General features: G+C 46.1%; 2 protein-coding genes across 3 annotated transcripts in view; one reads left to right on the top strand and one right to left on the bottom strand.

The window, feature by feature from the left end:
- LOC132434760 (uncharacterized) overlaps positions 1-22,262 on the bottom strand; it is a 105,608-nt gene that overhangs the window by 78,248 nt on the left and 5,098 nt on the right. The window lies entirely within an intron of this gene.
- Positions 11,928-21,618, top strand: LOC132435164 (sulfotransferase 1C4-like). Of its 2 annotated transcripts, XM_060027200.1 has the most exons (7): positions 11,929-12,327; positions 14,994-15,119; positions 15,837-15,934; positions 16,220-16,346; positions 16,564-16,658; positions 19,340-19,520; positions 20,380-21,618. In XM_060027200.1, exons 1-7 carry the CDS (start codon positions 12,174-12,176, stop codon positions 20,493-20,495), a joined length of 897 nt encoding a protein of 298 aa, XP_059883183.1. In that variant the 5' UTR covers positions 11,929-12,173; the 3' UTR covers positions 20,496-21,618. The 2 variants fall into 2 exon arrangements, with proteins under 2 accessions (XP_059883184.1, XP_059883183.1); XM_060027201.1 differs by lacking the exon at positions 19,340-19,520 and having other exon boundaries at positions 11,928-12,327; positions 16,220-16,449.

Raw genomic sequence — 22,262 nt, 5'->3', positions numbered from 1 at the left:
TCATGTTGTACATCAGGTCTCCAGAATTTATTCCTCTCATAAATGAAAGTCTGTACCTTTGATCAGCATCTCCCCTTTCACCCCACCCCCTGGTAACCACCGTTCTACTGTTATTATGAGTTCGATTTTTTTTAGATTCCACATATAAGTGAGATTGTGCAGCATTTGTCTTTCTATATCTGGCTTATTTCCCTGAGCATAATGTCTTCCAGTTTCATCCATGTTGTCACAAACGTCAGGGTTTCCTTCTTTGTTAAGGTTGAATAATATTCCACTGTACAGGCAAATGTGTCTTCGAGATAGTAATTTTGTTTCCTTTGGATATAACCTAGAAGTGAGATTGCTGGATCATGTGGTAGCTCTATTTTTAATTTTTTGAGGACCCTCCATACTGTCCTCCACAGTGGCTGCACCAATTTACTTTCCCACCAACAGCACACAGGGTTCCCTTTTCTTTACATCCTCACGAACAATTCCTCTTTTAACTTTTTTTTTTTTTTTTTTGCGGTATACGGGCCCCTCACTGTTGTGGCCTCTCACTGTTGTGGCCTCTCCCGCTGCGGAGCACAGGCTCCAGACGGGCAGGCCCAGCGGCCACGGCCCACGGGCCCAGCCGCTCCACGGCACATGGGATCCTCCCAGACCGGGGCACGAACCCACGTCCCCTGCATCAGCAGGCGGACCCCCAACCACCGCGCCACCAGGGAAGCCCCCCTCTTTTAACTTTTTGATCATAGCCATCCTAACAGGTGTGAGGTGATAGCTCATCGTGGTTTCGACTTGCGTTTCACTGATGATTAGTGATGCTGAGCATCTTTTCATACACCTGTTGGCCATCTGTCTCCTTAGAAAATGTCTCTTCAGGTCCTTTGCCCATTTTTTAATCTGGTTACTTGTTTTTTGCTATTGAGTTGTATGATTTGTATGAGTTCCTTATAAATATTTGGTTTCAAATATTTTCCCCCATTCTATAGACTTCTCATTTTCTCAATTGTTTCCATTGTTTTGCAGAAGCTTTTTAGTTTGATGTAGTCCTAGTTGTTTTTTTGACCTTTGTTGTCTGTGTTTTTGGTGTCATATCAAAATAATCGTTGCCAAGACCAATGCCAAGGAGCTTTTCCCCTATGTTTTCTTGTAAGAGTTTTACAGTTTCAAGTCTTATGTTTAAGCATTTCAGGGTTGATTTTTGCGTATGGTATAAGATGATTTTATTCTTTTGCATGTGGATATCCAGTTTTCCTGGCACCATTTATTGAAGAGGCTACCCATTCCCCATTGTGTATTCCTGGCCTCCTTGTTGAAAATTAGTTGATCATATATGTTTGGTTTACTTCTGGGCTCTTTAGTGTATTCCATTGGTCTGTGTGTCTGTTTTTAATGCCAGAACCATACTGTTTTGATTACTATAGCTTTGTAACATTTATTCTGTGAAAAATGCCATTGGAATTTTGATAGGGGTTGCACTGAATCTATGGATCGCTTTGGGTAGTATGGACATTTTAGCAATATTCACCCTTCCAATCTGTGAACACAGGATATCTTTCCATTTATTTGTTTCTTCTTCAATTTCTTTAACGATTATCTTATAGTTTTCAGTGTACAGATCTTTTACCTGCTTGGTTAAATTTATTTCTAAGTATTTTATTCTTTTTGATGTTATTATAAATAAAATATTTTCTTAGTTTATTTTTCAGATAGTTCATTGTTAGCATATAGAAATGCAACTGATTTTTATATGTTTATTTTGTATCCTGTAACTTTACTGAATTTGTTTAGCAGCTCTTTTATGGAGTCTTTATGAGTTTTTCACATATATGATCATGTCATCTGCAAACAGAGATAATTTTACTTTTTCCTCTTCATTTTAGATGCCTTTTATTTCTTTTCCTTGCCTAACTGCTCTGTCTAGAACTATGTTGAACAGAGGTGGCAAGTGTGAGCAACCCTGTCTTGTTCCTGATCTTAGAGGTTAATTGTTTTCTTGTTCTTTTGTAGTTCCTTTGTGCCTTTCTTCCTCTCTTGCTGTCTTCCTTTATGATTTGGTGGTTTTTTGTAGTGTTATGCTTTGATTCCTTTCTCTTTATCTTTTGTACATAAGGATAGCTTTGCCAGGTAATGTGTTCTTGGCTGACAGTTTCTTTTTTTTTTTCTTTTAGCACTTTGAATATCTATCTCATCTCACTCTCTCCTGGCCTGTAAGGTTTGTGTGGAGAAATCTATTGATAGCCTTATGAGGGTTCCCTGCTATGTGATAAGCCTCTTTTGTCTCGTTGCTTTCAAATGTCTCTGTCTTTGATTTTTGACAGCATGATTCCAGTGTGTCTCAGTGAGGAACCTCTTTTGGTTGAAACTTCATGTCCTTGGATGCCCATATCTGTCCCCAGATTTGAGAAGTTTTAGCCATTATACCTTTAAATAAGTTTTCTGCCCCTTTCTCTCCTGGTATTTCTAAGATTTGCATATTTGTTCTCTTGAAGGTGTCTCATAAATCCCATAGGCTTTCTTTAGTCTCTAACAGTTAGAGGAACAAAAAGAAAAAGAATGAAAAAGAATAAAGAAAGCCTATGGGAGCAGTTACAGAGTCAGAGATCACAGTGCAGACACATGCCGAGTGGTCATGGGGCCTGGGGGTGGAGAGGGGGCTGGGGACTGGGGTCCAGGGCATGCAAGGGGTGGGGTGAGTGGAGGTCACGGTCCCAGGGCAGCATGACCGCGGCTCCTTCTTGGAGAGGAGAGCACACGGCAGCGTCTTCCTCTCTAGAGGGTCTGTGGTGGCTGTTGGTTACCTCAGTGGGGAAGCTGCTGGGATGCCCTGCGGGGCAGGCCACTGGGGTCCACGCTGACAAATCCTATGAAGGCTGCAGAGCCCACGCAGGGCGACTGAGGTCCTCAGGGACAAAGGCTGCTGGGGTGCCCTGCAGAGCAGGCCCTGGGGGCATGGTGGCTCCGCTGTGTGTCTGACACTGGTAGCCCCCTTCTCTGAGCCCAGCCACCTCCAGACAGCTCTGCTGTGCCAGTCCCCCCAGCAATTCTCTCTGTGTGGTTATCCTCCTGTTTGGGCTCCACTGTGTTGTTTTAGGTCCTTAATTAGACTCTTGAAGCCCTTCCCAGGACTATTTTTGTTCATGGATGGCTGGGATTTTTTTTGGTGGGGGATGAAGGCTCATATCTCCTACTCCACCATTTTACTGATGTCACTTGTCATCTAATTTTCTTGTAAGCTAAGTGATAAATTACATAACCATATAATTTATTACCCCTAGAGAATTAAGCAGATTTACACTTCACACATGAAAATAATACTACACAGAGCTCAAAGAGCCTACGTGAAGCAGAGAGCATGGAGAAATCAGAACAGAAACAGCTCTCTGTGGGGTCTCTGGCCATTTTCAGTTGTTGAAGCTGAAAAAATGTGAATACTCTATTGCATAAGCATAAAATAAAGCTAACGAACCTTACCATTCCTTCATATTCTATTGCTTTAATTCAATTACACATTAACACAATGATAATTCAGGCTGGAAAGGAGGAATCTCAGCCGTGTTCAACTAGGAATGTGGCCTGAACTAGAGATACAGACGGCGGACAGAGGATGCTCTGAGGATGCAGCCCTCCAGAGACCTCTAAGGAGAGGAGGAGAAAACCAGGTCCAGTTACCTTAAGTAGAAAGTGAAATGAACTGAGGGTTCAGGAAGTCCTGGATGATCAGAGGGCTGCAGGGCGTGACACCAAGAATTAGATAAACCACGTCTAGATCTCCTCCCACCCAAGTGTCTCAGAAAAAGGCTATTCACAAATGCCTCACCTGTGAAGTGCGGTGATCAGCCCTGTAGCCTCACATCTCACTCAGTATCAGGAGGACACCCAGCCAGTGTCTGCGTCAGGCATTTAAGTACCGAGGGGAAAGGGATTATCTACACGCGTTAAAGTTTGCGAAAACGTCCCTGAATGTGCTATCCATCACTCTTTCTAGAAGTCACTGGAGAGTGGAGAAATCAGTTCACTGAAGCTCAGACCAAGAAGTTTAAAGAAAATTATGAGAAAAACATGGCTGATACTTCTCTGTCCTTCTGCATGGATCTTTAAAGTGCAGCCTCTGTGAAGCAGAAGAGAAACCTGTTTCCAAAAACCACGAATGGCTCGTGTGACGTGATGTCAGGGTTTTTAAACCACGACCTGGACATTTCAGCCTGATCTGCCTTTTGGATGAACCCAGTGTGACTTCAGTTACGCAGCATTAAGGTGCTTCATTTTCCTTCTCTCTCTGCAGAATTTCAGTCTTTAGGTGAATTTCAATATATCAACATGTAATATATAATATCACACACATTTTCATTTCTGTTCCTTCTATATATCCTCTTTCTACCTTCTGTTATAATTTTCTTTGAATTAAAACATTTATTTCAATGATATTCGTCAAAAATTCCCACTCCATTCATTTGATAACAGACTTGTACTGAGTGCCTTATTCATGCTGGGGAGTAGAGGGCATCGAAAGATGATAAAAATAGGGTTACTTTCCCCCAAGAAAAGTGCAGCCTGGTAGGGACCACAGCCAGCTGCCCCATCAAGGAAACTGATACACACTGAAATAAGCTGAAAGGTGCATCACGTTGTGGAGCAGAGAAACAAGCATGTGGGAGGAACCCCAGAGACACTGGGGAGAGTGGGTGTCTGGTGACCACCCGCGTTCTGGCCATGAAGCACTCCCGCCATGGCCAACACAGTCAGCATCCCTGCCTCCCCAGTACCAAAGTCCAAGGCTGTCCTATTTGTACAGGCAGACCTTGTTTCACTGTGCTCCACAGACATTGCAGTTCTTACAAACTGAAGGCTCGTGACAACCCTGGGTCAAGCAAGTCTATCGGCGCCATTTTTACTCACAGCATTTGCTCACTTTGTGTCTCTGTGTCACACTTTGGTAATTCTCGCAATATTTCCAACTTTTCCATTATTATTACATTTTTAGGGTGATTTGTGATCAGTGACCTTTGATGTTACTACCACGACTCACTGAAGGCTCAGATGATGGTTAGCATTTTTTAGCAATAAAGCATTTTTAATTAAGATGTACATTGCTTTTTAGACATACTGTTATTGCACACTTAATAGACTACAGTATGGTGTAAACATAACTTTTATGTGCACTGGGAAACCAAAACACTCGTGTGACTCACTTTATCACAATATCTCTGGTATCTCTGAGGTTTGCCTGTAATTTACTTGTAAAACCTCAGGGACACGTATTTCAGAGGTTTCCTGAGACCGAGAAAGTGGAGACATTCCACTGGGTCTTGAGAGATTTCTGGGTCTCATTCGAAGGTGGACTCTCGTATACTGAAGACTAAACGTGAAACGTGAAATTATGAGAATAAAATTCACAAAGACCTCTGAGACCTAAGAGCAAAGGGATTTTTTTTCAACAAAATTTCAAAAGTACGAAACAAAAGGCAAAAATACTTAATGAATTTGAGACATCAAAAATTTTAATTTCTGTTCATCAAAGAGCACCATAAAAAAGGCTAATAAAAAGAAAACTGAATGACAAAAGTTATTTGTGATGTCTAAAACCACAGAAGACCCATATTCAGAATATACAAGAGACTCTCAAATTGGTAAGAAAAAGATAAAACCCAAATAGAAAAATGGGCAAAGGGGACCTTGAGGAAGGCAATTTTCAGAAGAGAAAATACAAAAAATGACCAAATATTTGAAGAGATGCTCAAAATCTTTAGTAAATAAGAATAACTGCAAAGGAAGACCATGGGCTGTCATTTCATATCTGTTACAGAAGCAAAGGTTGGAAAGCCAGATAATGTCCTGCTGGTGACGGTGGACAGGAGAGCAACCTAGCAACACGTCAAAATGAGTAAACAAACACTCTTCGACCCAGAAATTCCAGCTGTAGGTACAGAGCCCAAGTAAATGGGTATGCAGCCCCATAAGGGAGCATGTATAGGGGACGCTCACACTCCTGTTCCTCCAGCCATCCCTGTGCTGAGAGTTGAAGGCTACCTGGGTGCCCACTGCTGGGCGGGGAGAGTAAATCGGTATAATGTGGTGGACTGTATCTGATAGCATACATTGCTATCAGAAAGCAATTAACCAGAATCAACAGATTTACACGCAGCAGCATGAAGACATCTTTTTTTTTTTTTTTTTTTTTTTTTTTTGCGGTACGCGGGCCTCTCACTGTTGTGGCCTCTCCCGTCGCGGAGCCCAGGCTCCGGACGCGCAGGCTCAGCGGCCACGGCTCACAGGCCCAGCCGCTCCGCGGCATGTGGGATCTTCCCGGACCAGGGCACGAACCCGTGTCCCCTGCATCGGCAGGCGGACTCCCAACTGCTGCGCCACCAGGGAAGCCCCAGGCGTTGACTTCTTTAGCTGTGAAAGTCCTAGATGGCATCTTCCAATAGGAGGCTGTTTCATCTGCATTGAAAAGCTGTTGTTCAGTGTAGCTTCGTGAATTCTCTTAGCTGGATCTTCTGGATAACTCGCTGCAGCTTCTACACCAGCACTTGCTGCTTCCTCTCGCTCTTTTATGTTACGGAGGCAGCTTCTTTCCTGAAACCTCAAGAACCGACCTCGCCGGCTTCAGACTTTTCTCCTGCAGCTTCCTCACATCTCTCAGCCTTCAAGAACTGAAGAGAGGCAGGGTCTTGCTCTGGATTAGACTTTGGCTTAAGGCAACGCTGTGGCTGGTTTCATCTTCTGTCCAGACACCGAGACTTTCTGCAATCAGCAAGAAGGCTATTTTCCATTCTTATCACTCCTGTGTTTCACTGAAGTAGCACTTTTAATTTCCTTGAAGAACTTTTCCTTTGCAGTCACAACTTGGCTGACTGGTGCAAGAACCCCAGCTTTCAGCCTGTCTCAGCTTTTGACATGCCTTCCTCACTAAGCTTAATTTTTTCTAGCTTTTGATTTAAAGTGAGAGACGTGTGAGTCTTCCTTTCACTTGAACACTTAGAGCCATTGTAGGGTTATTAACTGGCCTAACTTCAATATTGCTGCCTGTCAGGGAACAGGGAAGGGCCTGAGGAGAGAGAGAGAGATGGGGGAACAGCAGTCGGTGGACTTTGAATGCGCACAACATTATTGATTAAGCTCACCGTCTTATATGGGTGCAGTTAATGGCCCCCCAAAACCTTTACAAGAGTAACATCTGTTATGGTGATCTGTGATCATCTTAACAAATATAATAATAATGAAAAAGATTGAAATATTGCGAGAATTACCAAAACCTGACGCAGAGAAGTGAGCAAATGCCGTTGGGAAAATGGAGCTGATAGACTTGTTCATTGCAGAGCTGCCACAAACCTTCAATCTGTAAAAAATGTAGTATCTGCAAAGTGCAATAAAGCGAAGCACAATAAAAGGATGTGTGCCTGTACTTACACGTTCAACAGTTGGTTAAGTCCGCAGGTGCAGAAACCCTGGATACAGAGGGCCGATGGTACTGTGCCATTTTACATAAGGCACCTGAGCTTCCGTGGATTTTGGTATCTGCGGGAGTTCTGGAACCAACCCCCAGGATACTGAGGGATTCTGTTCTTGTAACTAGTGGGAAAACTGAAAATAGAACAAATTTCATTGATTCTGTTGCTTAGTTCTGATAAAAAAATTAAGGAAACAGTATTTTTAGCATGAGATTAATATTTTCATTAGCAAGAGTAGTGATATTAGCAACTTATCTTAGCATTCCTTTCCTTGCAAGAGCACAGAAGGCTCTCCTAGGCTGGTCTACAAGTTTAAAGTCTGTCTAGATGTTTTACACTCACATTCAGTATTGTATACTGAATGGTACACTGATGGTAAGCGGTACCATCGCCACAAAAGAAGCTGACAGATGTCCAGCCCCGAGCAGCAAGCTGCAAGGACGCAAATCACTGGAAAGTGCAGACAGCACACATCTCCCCATGAGCCAGTGGGGAGCCACGAGAGCGTCCAAAGGGCTTTCCGCTTCCCTGTGTTTCTAATCCCACTCATTAAGCCTCCGGAGCTTGAAGTTAGACTGAGCTAGCAACCTCCCGCCCACATAGAGTTTCCAGATAAAATACAGAACAACAGATGATTTTTGTAAGTATAAATATGTCCCAAATATTGCATGGGACAGGCTCATTCTAAAAATTCATTTGTCGTTTACCTGAAATTCAAATATAACTGGATGCTCTGTATTTTGACCAGCTTTTTATTCTTCTAAGAATGTAAAGATTCTTGGGGTTTTGTTTTAAGGGATGATCTGAGATTGAAGGTTTCGTGCATCCTTCCTTCACTTCACTACGAGTTCAGAACCAACCCAATCTCTGCAGTTGATTGAAGCGGCAAGTACTAACTAATACACTTCCTCTGACTTTGGTTTTCTCCCTCCTCAGCTCCTAGAGCCGAGCCCTGCAGCAGTGTGGCCACAAGGCCACCGAATCAGAAGGTGGGATGGGCTGTGCGTGACCCTAGACGAGCCCTGGTCCCACACAGTCTGGATGTCGTTCCGGTCATACTGACCATGGCCCTGTTCCTCCTCTTTCCTCCTGACTTGGTCTCAAGGATTGGATAACAATTGAGGAATTTATAAAAAGCCCAATAAGCGAAAGACTGATTCAAGGAATAAAGACAATTTCAGTTCAATTTTATTCAGGACGAGCTTAGCCCACTTCCCAATAGTTGTCTTTTAAAACAGTCTGCTGAACCAAAATATGTTTTAGACCTGCTCCTTCTGTAAAAACATACAAACAAGAACCTGTTTAAGAAAAATGACCTGCATTCTGACTTTTCCTAAGAAAAGCAGGTTAGAAAGCCCCTTTGTAATTTTTTCAAAGGGATCACATGTGAGGCCTAGACAAGCCCCTGGTTTACACCTGGGACATCCAGAGAGGGCAGGAGGGGGTCTCCTCCCCACGCCTGTAGGAAAACAGTGGGAAAGAGGAACCAGGAAGACTTAGGAGAGAAAGGGCAGTGACTTCACCTCTGGTGCCTACCGTGTGCCAACACCGCAGAATGACTTACATGCCTCAATTCTTACATTAACCCCGTGAGGCTAAAATGGCTCAGAAGGGATTGAGTGACTAGAAAGTCTACACGGGGCAGCTTCAATCCAACCCAGAGATTTGGAATTCCAAAGCAACGCTTAGCAGATGGAGACTTAGCACCACGTGAATTTTATAATAACTAAGTACAACACTTTATTTAATTTTCCTGAACTTGTGAGAAAGTATTGATATTATTGGGGAAAAATATTAAATGAGAATAGGAATCATCTGTGCAGTCATGAAAATTTTTCAGGTTATTTGAAATCTTCAACTATCCCCAGGTCTATTTCAACCTCAGCCAGTCCTCTTCGGGGACAGGGGGCATTTTCTCCCTGTCTCCCAGCCCTCCATCCCCAGCACACAAGGGACTAAACAAAACTGCCAAGATGTTGCTAAGCTCCCCAGCTCTCTACTCTGCTGGCACACAGAACTATAAAGACCATAGAAAGAAGTTTCTCTGAAAAGCCACAGATAATTTTCCTAAGTCTTTTAAAATGCACGTGAGGGCCAGGAATTCCACCTGGCAGTCTTGGTCCCAAGCGTCCATCCATCTCCTGACAGCCGACAGGGAGGCTGAGGGGCAGGGAGAGCCCAGGCATCGCCCTGAGGTCACATGGGAAGAGGGACCCATAGTCATGGCTCATTATTCACAGATAAGGTTGCTGAGCGGTAAACACACTTTCATTCGCACAACAACTCCATAGGCAGAGGCTGTCATGACCCCCATTTTCAGAGGAAAGTCGGGGTGCAGGGGCACAGAGGGTCAGCACCCCGTCCACAGCCCTCGGCTGCCGGGAGCTGGTGCAGGGGTCAGGGCAGGCGTCCGATGTCTGCCTTCCGTCTCAGACCCCCAGCCTCAGCCACCAGCTCGCCTAACCCCGGCACGGTGGTGGCTCCCAGACCTCACTCCCTCGGTTCTCCAGTTCGTTTCCCTCTTCCCTTCTGCAGAGGACACAGGCACCAGCCACAGGGCCGGCTGCGGTGAGGACACGAGCAGAGCCCAGTTTCCGTGCTGCGGCGGACAGGGGAGGACACGGGGCTGAGTGCGGACGGCTGCTCCAAAGGACAGGACAGGGCCACCAGCAATGAAAGGGGAGGCACCCAAGTTCAGGGACAGGCTCTCCAGAGGGGCTGTTTAGGGAGGACGTTAAAGAAGATCTGAAGGTTCAGACGCAGGTGAGCCTGAGCCAGAGGGTGAAGCCGGGAAATGAAGGACAGCCACGGGGGCGGGAGCCTGTGCCTGCGGGAGGCACGGGGACACAGGAGGGGGGACACGGGGGGCATCAGGGCTGCAGAGCGGGCAGTGTGCACACCCTGGGCTCCCAGGTACCACAGGGGCGCCACGCGGAGGCCCTGGTGGGGTGCTGTGAAGGTCTGGGTGGGAAGTGGTTTAAGCAAGAAGGGAGACTACTGCCGGCAGGAACAGCATCTGGGGCAGCTGGGGGCGGGAGAGGCGTCTCAGGGTGGTTCTCTGTCAACTGGCTTCCGTACTGACACTGACCACCAGGGGTTAGCGCAGACCCAGAGGTCAAGGGCAAAGTCCTTCCCAAGACCCACCCCCCCCAGATGCACCCATGAGTCGTGGGGACCATCTGTGCTTCTGACCAACCAGCTCTAAGTGTGGAGGGTCCCCATGACCCCCATAGCATCCATAATGGTGCTTTCAGGACTCACTGAAAGCGCTACACCTACAGTTACAGTTTCATCATAGAGGATTCAGATCACAACAGCCAAATGGAAGAGGTGCTGGGAGCAAGGTCTGGGACAGAGGGAGCAGAGCTGCCGTGCCCTATCCCCCTGTCTTCGTGGCGCCTGGGCACGGCACCCCCCTGGCCCGGCCCCTCACTGCGCTCACCGGCCGGGAAGCTGCACAGAGCCTCAGGGTCCGGGGTTCGTGGGTTCTCATGTCACTGGCCACACGGCTGACCCCACTCTCCAAGACCCTCTCCTCTCCCTGGAGGGGGGATGGGATGGAAAGGCCCAACCCCGTGATCACACACTTGATCTTCTGCCATGGCGGCCCCTCCCCTGGAACTGTCTATGGGCCCAGCAGGTGTCACCTCGTTGGCACCAACTCAGGTGTGGTCTAAAGGGACTCACGGTGAACAACCAAAGGCTCCAATCACTCAGGGACTTAAAAGGGCTTTTGAAACTCGGCATCGGGAACCAGAGACAAAGACCAGACGTGCTCTCGATTATATCACAAGGAGAAACAGGAGACCTGGGCAGGTCTGGTCTTGTTTTCGAGGTGGTCAGCCGAGAAGGGTTGTGGGGGAAATAGGAGGGAAAAAAACTCCGCTGCAGCCAGGAATGATTCCAAGGAAAGGCACAAGGAGGCTAAATAAGCACCAAGGCTTTTAGGAAAACAAGGGGCTTGCAGGGGATGTGGCACGAGGCTGGGAGGTGAACTCCAGGAAGGAGGACGCCAGAGGGTGTGTGTTCTGTAGCTCCCAAGTTTTTGCATCCACTTGGCTTCAAGTAAGACAAACATGTTTTATTAGCTGTGAACAGACACCGACTGATACGGACATTGAACAGCCTACAACAGGGAGGGAACCTTCGCTATTACAGCCTCGTTTACTTTACTCTTAAAAATAACAATGCTGACCCCTTCGGCCATCTGTGCTGGGAGGTTCAATCTAGGCTGTCATTGTTAGCAGCACAGAAACTTCCCTCCAGCCTTTCGGCGTAGGCATTCTGCCTTGCAACCTGTAATCCCGCGGGGAAAATTCCCTGCAACTTCTTAATTAGCTTAAAATTCCCAGAAGAAACAATTAATGGAGATCTGTGAATTATTTTGTGGACACAGAGGAGAACTACAAGTGAGGTGGCACTGACTCCTGCTAACGGTACAGAAGAGCAGGGCTGAATGCGCACAGGACCCTGAACGGCAGCCAGGAGCCGAGGGCTCGGCGGCTACATCAGAGCCCCGCTGGGGCTGTGGAGGACTTTGCGCTGTGTGCAAAGTCCTAAACAAGAGTCCCAGCTCCCTGGATGGGCTCCCCCTCGACTGCCAGCCCAAGGCAGGACCTGAGGTCTGAGCTCTGCCCTGTCTGTACGATGCCAAGAACGCAGCTCTGAGCTGACTGAGAGTAACACTTTCCTGGAGCAGAAATCTGATATCCAACACTCTTGGCCTTGAACAAAATGGAGGATTTAAAATATGACGGCACGGAGCGCCTGGCTGTGGACTACGTGGAGGGGATTCTGCAGCCCACGCCCACCTGTGACACCTGGGATCAGATCTGGAACTTCCAAGCCAGGCCTGATGATCTGCTCATTTCCACCTACCCGAAAGCAGGTAGGCGGGAGGGATCGGGGGGAGACGCAGAGGAGGGTTAGGAAGAGAAGCGGGAAAGATGCATCAATAATGAAATAAAGAGGGCTTCCCTGGTGGCGCAGTGGTTGGGAGTCCGCCTGCCAATGCAGGGGACACGGGTTCGTGCCCCAGTCCGGGAATATCCCACATGCCGCGGGGCGGCTGGGCCCATGAGCCATGGCCGCTGGGCCTGCGCGTCCAGAGCCTGTGCCCTGCAACAGGAGAGGCCACAACAGTGAGAGGCCCACGTGCCGCAACAAAAAATAATAATAATAATAATAAAGAAATAAAGAAACCGACCTGGATTTGAGTGGAAAGCTGTTTACTGGGCAGAGTGATACTGCCAAGACAAATCACAGGTGGTAACTGAAACCACACAAAAAATATTAAAATGACCTACACATCTTAAGAATTTAATTCTTTCTGTGATGTACCTGTTTTTTTACTTCCCTGAAAGAGAGTGAATCAAACAGCCCAAAACAAAGGGGCCAGACTTGCTGCCTTACTTGTTCTCAGCACAGGCCCATATAGCAGAGCCAGACAGGGGACCCCTGCCTGATCTAGGGAAGAGGAGGGGCTTGGGCTCTGCAATGCTGAGCTTGTAAGTCTCCCAGCTCAGGGTCCCAGAAATACTCTCTTAATTTCCACCCTCCCTGGTGGTAGGTTGTGAACCTACTTTCTTATTTCAATAGTCAGTTTAACAAAGTCACTGAAGAAACAAGACAAACTTGAGCTCAGCCACTGCATCATAAAAATGAGGGGGTGAGCAGAGAGAAAGAGTTCTCTGCAGTTATTTGTGTATATCTACAGTTAGACCAAAAATACAGTATTCAACTCATACCCCAATTGCACTGACATCTGCTCTCTGCAAAGTCAAGCTCCATGTCAATAACTTCTGCTACATGCTCACACACATGTGTGCACACACACACACGCACACACGCACACACGCTCCACCCCCTTTGCCTTTATCTGTAACAATCTGACAAAAGGCTCTACAGGTAGATGGGGCCTTAGACTCACCCATCCATCGGTTTCATATCGGCCCTGATTTTCTGATCTTACTCATCATGAGTCTGTTCAGAATTAAAATTTTCTAAATGTGAATTTCTGAAAGTACCCACTGGTGGGGATCACATCTCACTGCCTTAATTTCACCCACAACTCTTAATTAATTACCATAATTTCAGTACAATGCTTAATCATTCATCTTTTCTCCACCTGCCATATGTGAGCATTAAGATTTGGTTCATTTAGGGTTTTCATGGGTTAGGGGCAAGCAGGACCGTACAATGCAAATAACACGCTCAAAAAGTGAAGCACTTGCCAGCTAAGGTAATATTTAGTCAATCACTCAAAACCTGTGCACTAATAAAGGCTCTACTGATCAGAGGGAAGAAACAAGCTCAGATCATGGAATGGTTCACACCTAACTTTTTAGCAGAATAATAAGTGCTCTGTGACTGAGGTGAGATAAACACACTGCAGAACCGCTGACTGCTAGGGGACGATCTGACCCTGAACCTCCAGTCGCACTGGAGTCTGCCCCAGCATTAGCCCGTGGCTGTCAATGCAGAATAAACACACAAAGCGAGTACACTTGAACTTCCTTTGAGTCAATAGCTAAAGAAATATTGGTCCTGGATCCTGTAATGAAAGAGTTGGTGTCAGAAAACATTAGAAGCTAACTGACCGAGGATGTAAACTGCAGCTGCTCTCTTGTTTCCTAAGCTGTGCCCCCTGGCAGACCTAGAAGCGCTGAATTGGGAGCATGAGAAAGGGTCTTGTAACCAGAGATGATCAGCCCAGACCCAGGACTCAGAGCTCAGTCTCCCAGCCTCCTCCTGCCACGGACTCAGTCAGGTGTCTGGTCAGCAGTCTTCAGCCAAGGCCGAAGGTCAGGTGGCAGCCCCACGCTGGTCAGGATGGGGCGGCCCGCAGGAGCTGACCGGAGCTGGGAGACAGAGGCCCTTCTCGGGGGCAGCGGGGGCAGTGAGGGCGCAGCCTCTGGGTCGAGGTTCCAGGCAGCAAAATGCGGAGTGGCCTCTGCACATCTTCTATCAATCAGACCTCTACCTCCTTCCCTCAAATCCCAGAATGTAAATCAGATCTCAGGACATTTAGAATCTCGGCAGCAAAGGAGCCTAGGGAATGCACTTTTTAGCCTTTCAGGTAAAATAAAGGAAAGTGTGAAAATGGAGACTAAACCCTAATCTTTCATTCGGCCAACACATAACAAGCGCCTCCTCCCGCGTAGCAAGCCCATGCTACGCACTTGGGAAACAGAGTCTGAAGACCACACCGTGATGACTCTCCACATCACAGGCTGGTGAGGACTCTCGTTCTGCCTTTCTAAGGAACTATGCAGCTAACTCAATAGCATAACAATCCTAATTAATGGTTGTACAGAATAAAAAAAGAACTATATATTTATGAATCTAATGTCCACTCCAAATTGGAGTCTTTGTATAAAAATCCATATCATACCATATTATGATAACAGAAGATATAAACGAAGAAGGATGGTTTCTGAATTCCATTATAAAGCTGGCTTTAAAGTTCACACGGCTGCTCTAACAAGTGTTTAGTCACATTCTAAGAACTGCAGTAGATAAAGCCTGTGCTTCCTCATCTTCCTGGGGAATAAGGAACAACCTGGACGCAGGAGATCGTGGACTTGATACAAAACGAGGGTGATATTGACAGAAGCCAGCGGGCACCTACTCACGAGCGATTCCCCTTCATCGAGTGGAAAATCCCGGGCATGGAATCTGGTGAGTACGGCACAGCTGCACCTGACCCCGGGCCTAGACACCCACCAGGGATTTTTACTATCCAGTAGCCCTCTCAGAATTCTAGGCATTCAAACAACCATCGATGGACTCCGTGACTATCTTTCTCACCATCTGGCCATCGTTCTAACTCCAGACATTTTCTAATCAAGTTACTGTTTATGCAAAAGTAAGTTAAGTTTTGATTCTCCAATTAGAAATTAACTTCACTCCACAAGATGAGCCTAGGTAAGATAATTTTGTAGTGGAAGGGTTTGAATTTTTTAGGTTCTTCTTTATTTGGTTTATTGTTATGGTTAAAAACTGCTCTAGCCGGGCTTCCCTGGTGGCGCAGTGGTTGGGAGTCCGCCTGCCGATGCAGGGGACACGGGTTCGTGCCCCGGTCCGGGAGGAACCAACATGCTGCGGAGCGGCTGGGCCTGTAAGCCATGGCTGCTGAGCCTGCGTGTCCGGAGCCTGTGCTCCGCAATGGGAGAGGCCACAACAGTGAGAGGCCTGCGTACTGCAAAACGAAAACAAAAACAAAAACTACTGCTCTAGCCCAAAAAACCCATTCGTATGCTACAAGTATTCTCTCAGATGAGATCCACAGAGTTACAGGCGGCCTGGAACTGTTCCTAACGTAGTAATAACAAAGCAGCAAGATTCTGAAGCAAATAGAGAAAAATAATGGGAAGTCATTGAAAATTAATTTTACAGGCTTGGAACAAGCTAATGCAATGCCCTCACCACGGATCCTAAAGACGCACCTTCCCATCCACTTGCTGCCACCATCCTTCCTGGAGAAAAACTGTAAGGTAAAGAGCCAAAGGAATTCAGAGTTGACCCCTTAGAAGGACCTCAGACTGGTCCTCAATCCATTTCCTCTTAAAACACTTCGCTTGTTAAAAAAAAAAAAAAAAAGAGTCCACCTTGTCACATCATCAATATGCAAATTGATATGAATGCTTTCCACCTCCCACAAAAGCCAAATCACAGGAGTGCAGCATCGGAAAGATTCATCTGTATGGAATATACCCACCCTAACATAACTGTTGGTCTAATCCTGGTTTTGCTTCTTCCCTCCCTCCCTCTACTCCCAGATAATCTACGTAGCAAGAAACCCCAAGGACAGCATGGTGTCTTATTACCACTTCCACAGGATGAATAAAGGGCTTCCTGCTCCAGGAACCTGGGAAGAGTACTTTGAGAGTTTTCTGGCTGGGGACGGTGAGAGAACTCAGCTTTGCTCCCATCCTTTCTCAAAATCCTCAGATACTCTACAGAGAAGTCATCATTTCCTTAGAACAGCAGGGGCTCTGCCTTCTTCACGGTGAGGGAATCACCAGCGTGACCTTCTCCCTCTCTTCAGGATTCTCCTCCCAGGTGGGTGCTTGTCAGCTGGGTTTCTGCGACTCACTGCCCTATTTCTGATCCCGTCCTGCAGTGTGTTGGGGCTCCTGGTTCGAGCACGTGAAGGGATGGTGGGATGCCAAGGACCAGCACCGCATCCTCTACCTCTTCTACGAGGACATGAAGAGGGTAAGGAGCAGGGCCGCCTCACGTGTTCCCCTCTGACCGTAAAATATTTCAGTCATAACGTGCGGACCCCATCAGGGACTCACAGATTGAAACAGGGCACAGAAGACGCTACATTTCACCGGCTGCAGCTGTCCACGCATCAAAGAACACCTGGGACGTCATGAGTTTCTGTATCACACAGTCTCACCTGAGCTTCCTGGAGCTCTGGGCTCTGGGACACCTTTTCCTTATAGGCAGAGGATGGCAAAATGAGGGATGCCTTTTTTTCTCCTTGTATGTAGACTTTTAAATTCCGTTTAGAAGGGAAAACAAATCCAGCATATTTTGGGTTTTTTTTATTAGTACTTGAGGAACGTCATAGTTTCAAGAAACAGTTTAAGAAATTATGGCGCAGTGGGAAACACTAATGGTTTAGAGTCAAAATTCCTGAATCCCAGTTCTGGCTTTACTGCCTACTGGCAATTATTCTTTGTGAAGATGCTGAGCATCTAGGAATTTAGTTTCCTTACATGCAGAAAGGAGATAGTAATATGCACTCCAAGAGCTGTTATAACGACTAAATGAGGTGGTGTCATGAGAGTATATTGTAAATGGTCATCTACCCAGTCCTTTCTGTGACTCCACTGAATACAGGGATCTATACAGAATTACAGTCTCTGTTCTAGAATTTATAACAGAGAGCCTGGTTCTCAAAAGGTACGTCACAGACAGCTGCATGGCCTCTCAGAGGCCATGCCAGGCCTGCTAAGTCAGACGTGCAGTTTTAAAAGATTAATCGGGGATTCCTGTGCACATTAGTTTAGCTGCATTTCTCTTAGGTTCCATCACTACTGGGCTTTATCCAGTTGTGTCTACAAAATATCTGAAGAGTGAAAAACACAGCATCATTTTTCTATGTTTTTTATTGAGATACAACTGACAAGTAACATTATATTCGTTTCAGGTGTACAGGATAATGATTTGATATTTGTATGTACTGAGAAATTATCTCCATAATCAGTCAACATCTGTCACCACACACAGTGACAAAAATTTTCTTTCTTGTGGTGAGAACTTTTAAGATCTATTCTCAGCACAGTGTTATTATACTGTACGATACAATGTTATTAATTATACAATACCGTGTGATTATAGTCACCATGATGTACACTACATCCTAGGACTTATTTATCTTACAACTGGAATTTTGAACATTTTGACCCCCTTCACCCACTTCACCTCCCACCTCTGGCAAACACTGATCTGTTCTGTATGGTTTTTTTAAATAGGTAAGTTTCTAGGATTACATTTCTAGGATTCTCAGAACCATGATTCCAGGGCTAGCAGGACAACCCATACAGGTATCAGTATAAAATTCTCTCCCTTGTGTTTACTTGGTACAAAAGTGTGGAGACACCACAAGAGAGCACCGAAAAACTAAACAACAGGAGGGCATACAAAAGGAGACTCTGGTCACATATACATATATGTACTGCTGCAGTTCAGAGAGTTGTCTCGTCACAGGATTCCAGATATAGACACTCAACTAAGGAATATTACGGCAGGGGTTATAAGGAAGGGTTTGCTCTTTTATGACTGGATGTGACAAACAGGGGCCATGATATCAGATGCTACTAAGCTAAGACCAGGGAAAGTCCATGTAGGTGACGCTTGCCCACATATCGTCATAGCAGGGCCAAAGGAGGATGTGTCCCTGGGAACGGTGTACAGAACCCTGGGGTAGATCCTAATGCATTATGAATGCCAGGAGGAGACTTCACCGAAATAGGCAGTCTAACCTCAGGGTCCCCAGCGCCCTCTTACATGTTTCTGCGATCATGCTCTGGGCTGTCACCTGCCTGTGGTCACTCAGAGCGCACAGTTCTCAGCACTCTTGCTGATTCCTAGTCTGTGTGAGGCCAACTAAATTAAGCACTTTTGACATCCAAGCTTCAAAGCGGGAGCCCATTTTAAAGCAGGAGACGCAGTGGCGGGGATAAACACTCCCACCGGCAACGCACCACTCCTCCTGGACACAGAGGCCTTCCCACACCACAGCGCCCCTGGGCTGCGTCCCTCTGAGGAGGAAACAGTGGCGACAATGGGGCTGAAACCTTCTCAGAGACACCGAAGCAACCGGACCAGCTGGGCACTGCAGCTACTGCCACGGGGCCTCTTGGGTGCAAAGAAGTCCCTCCCACCCTCGTGCCCCCCTCACCAGCACCACTGGGAAAGTCTGGGGCCACTTCTGTCCACATGAGAAGCAGGAGACGGGCCTCTGTGGCCAGGTCCCCAATGCTGCTGCAACACCTGCTCGCAGCATCTGTCCAGTGGCTGTCCCCGTGGGGCATTTAGCTGGACGGGCTAGAGCAGGACATTTGGGCCTAATTCTGGACACATCCCTCTGTGGCACGTGCCCCATGCACTGCATGTCACTGTGTGATGAGTGTCTCACCGACACGCTCAGTTGACGCTTCCATGTTAGAACAAGAAGAGCGTAATGACTCCAGTTGATACAGTCACCACATCAAAGTGAGTCACATCTGAAAAGCTGAGCACTCGTGAGACACGATTTTTTAAAATTTTAATTCATGACATGTTACTGATTACTAGCATTAATTCATTCCAACAGTCTTTTGAAACTATTATTTATTGATATAAATTATCTTATATCAAGTCTTTTCTTTTGACTCTGATCATAGAACCCAAAGCATGAAATTCTGAAGCTGGCAGAATTTATTGGAAAGAGCCTAGATGATAAAGTTCTGGATAAAATTGTCCATTACAGTTCATTTGACGTCATGAAGCAGAACCCGATGGCAAACTATACGTCAATTCCAGCTCCATTCATGAACCACTCTATTTCTCCATTCATGAGAAAAGGTTTTTATGTTTCCTTTTCACCATAATCTTAAAGGAATTGTCCAATATTTAAGAGTCTTTGGGGAGTTTCTTTTCTATAGATAAGAAAAATAAGATCAATAATAAATGGTTCTGGGGAAAAAATAATTTAAGAAACCACAGATGAAATGAAATCAGTGTTCAGCCACAACTGGAGAGTGAGGTTTGGTGTCTAAGTCCAACCCTTTATCCTCACCTTCCTTCTGGAGTTCTGGCTGATAAGGTGAAAACATACAGAATTAAGTCAGATGGAGCAAAGAATCCACTTTCCGGAGGGCTCTAAGCTATCAGAGAGGTCCATTCACTCCAACATACTTACTGACTGGAGTGGCTACCATGTGCCAGACACTGTTCTGGGCAATGTCCACAGCAGTGACCAAAACACACGAAAACTCAGGATAATAGTTGCTAGTAAGTACTATGTAGAAAAAGCAGTCTGGGAAAGGTAACAGGGATTGCACGTGGAGAACTGGAGGGGAATCTTCTTTCTCTTCCCTCCTTTCTCAAAACCGCACGTTGAGTCCTTCAAGAAGCAGGCCCTTCTACCTGCAGGACGCCAGCCACAGGCACAAGCACCGAGTGTGCTGCGACGGGCAGAAGGGAAGGACAAGAGAGCTCCTCAGACCTGCTGTTCACGCGGCCGTGTCACCTCCCGACCCACAAGCCAGACAGGCGATTCCTCCCCCTTCCAGGAGGAGACACTGCCAGGCCAGCCAGAGAAATGTTTGCCCGGCTCTGTCCCTCCCTGACGGGGAGTAGAAATCCCCACACAGAAACGGGAGAACAGAGAAATCCAAATCCCCCCACGGTACTGACACCCACCACCCCACGTCTGTTTCAGGGGCTGTGGGAGATTGGAAGAATCACTTCACTGTGGCCCAGAACGAGAGATTTGATGAAGATCACAAGAGGAAGATGGCTGACACCACTCTAACTTCCCACATCCGATTCTTGTAAGGAATTAAAAGAACCAGAGTCCATCAGTGTGAAAGCTGATTACCCCGACCACGTGACACTGGATTCAGGCGGTCACACTAGTGCTCCTTGTGTTTGCTTTTGTTCACCTTAAAAAAAGTGACAGGGCTATCAGAGGTCAGGGCAAAGTGGAGGGTGGGCAGGGTGGCAGCGTGAAAACCATGGCGTCATTGCTAATTATCATCACATGTCAATTTTCCACAGATCATGCGCTTGTTAACGTATTAAAAATGCTTCGGTCATCACACAAAAACGCACTAAAATTTACAGATTAAGTTCAAGCCAATTTTTAAATGCAGCACTAACATGTGTAAACAGTTACTTCTAGCAATTTCTTGGTAGCCAAGTAACCATCAGGTGACTCTGTTTCTAAGTCACTCCAGAGCACCCACCCCAGCCTCTCACCACAGCCTCTACATTTAATGGGGCCCGTCCCCCCAGCCCAGCCGCGCCGCAATCCATCCCAGCCTCCCACCTTAACCTCCCTCCCTCCAGCGCCTCTGCAATCCTGCTCTAATCCATCAGCAACATCCGTTGGTTTTACTTCCAGGAAGTCTCATCGCTACAGCCATCCCCCTAGTTCAGAAGCCTCTCCCTCTGCCTATAAGCTACCTAACTCGTTTCTCTGTTCATCATACATCAGCCAAGCTTGTTTTCCCACAACAAGACTCATTATATTTCTCTTTAGCTCAGAATCCTTCAATGATTCTGAATGTTTGCTGCCTAGAAGATAAATCCCAAGCTTTTTAGCCATCAATTCAAAGGCAGCTACAACAATATGACACAGTTGACTGACCTTCCAAACCACCTTCCAGCTGGAATTCATTCTGCCAGTCACCCTCCTTGCCTCAGCGACGAGTCCCCGCGCTGGGCCCGAGCGCATCTCACAGGTTCCCAGATGATAGTTTCACTTTCACCCCGCCTCCTCCTGACATTTCCTTTCCTTCCTTCCTACCCATCCAAAACATAGACAACAAGTCCAATAACCAGCACAGGTCTCCCATCTTCCTACAGATACTGCAACCTGAAGGGTTGCTGCTCTTCTGCAGTCCTTTACACTTAGCATAATTCTTCTGTGATTAAGATTAAAGTATATCATGCTATCTCTTGGATGTCTACATTGTCTCTTTTGTGCATATTTAAATTTTCATTTGTTTATTTTTTCTCCAAGATAGGGACATTGCTAGATACTTCTTTGCAAACCAAATGGCAAACAATATGCTCAAAAATAAGTAACTGAAATACTATATCAGTTAAGGAAATCTAAAAAGCCAACTTTTTACATTCTAAGTAGTCCCTGGAACAGCTATCATCTATAGCTGTGCTGTGTTAGCGACTAGCTGCATGTAGCTACTTAAATTATTTAAAATTTGGAAAGATCCACACACCCCAATGTTCACAGCAGCACATTTACAATAGCCAAGACATGGAAACAACCTAAATGTCCACTGATAGATGAATGGATAAATGAGAGGTGGTACACATACACAATGGAATATTACTCAGGCATAAAAAATGCAACCTTGTCATTTGTGACAACATGGATGGACCTAGAGGATTTTACGTTAAGTGAAATAATCAAAGACAAATACCATATCATTATACTTACATGTGGAATCTAAAAAACAAAACAGACAAACAAAACAAAACAGAAACTGACTCACAGGTACAGAATGTAATATACAGCGTAGGGAATATAGTCAATAGCACTGCAATAATTTTATATGGTAACAGATGGTTACCTGACTT

The sequence above is a fragment of the Delphinus delphis genome, chromosome 12, assembly GCF_949987515.2.
Source record: "Delphinus delphis chromosome 12, mDelDel1.2, whole genome shotgun sequence".
NCBI classification, from domain to species: domain Eukaryota; kingdom Metazoa; phylum Chordata; class Mammalia; order Artiodactyla; family Delphinidae; genus Delphinus; species Delphinus delphis.
This window is presented reverse-complemented; position numbering and strand designations above follow the sequence as displayed.

What these genes read in the sequence shown, in the direction of transcription:
- LOC132435164 (XM_060027200.1), top strand. Translation starts at nt 12,174, where the DNA reads ATGGAGGATTTAAAATATGACGGCACGGAGCGCCTGGCTGTGGACTAC. An exon ending in TCCTGGAGAAAAACTGTAAG is followed by an intron (nt 15,935 to 16,219) that starts GTAAAGAGCCAA and finishes CTCTACTCCCAG; the next exon opens with ATAATCTACGTAGCAAGAAA. An exon ending in TTCTCCATTCATGAGAAAAG is followed by an intron (nt 19,521 to 20,379) that starts GTTTTTATGTTT and finishes CGTCTGTTTCAG; the next exon opens with GGGCTGTGGGAGATTGGAAG.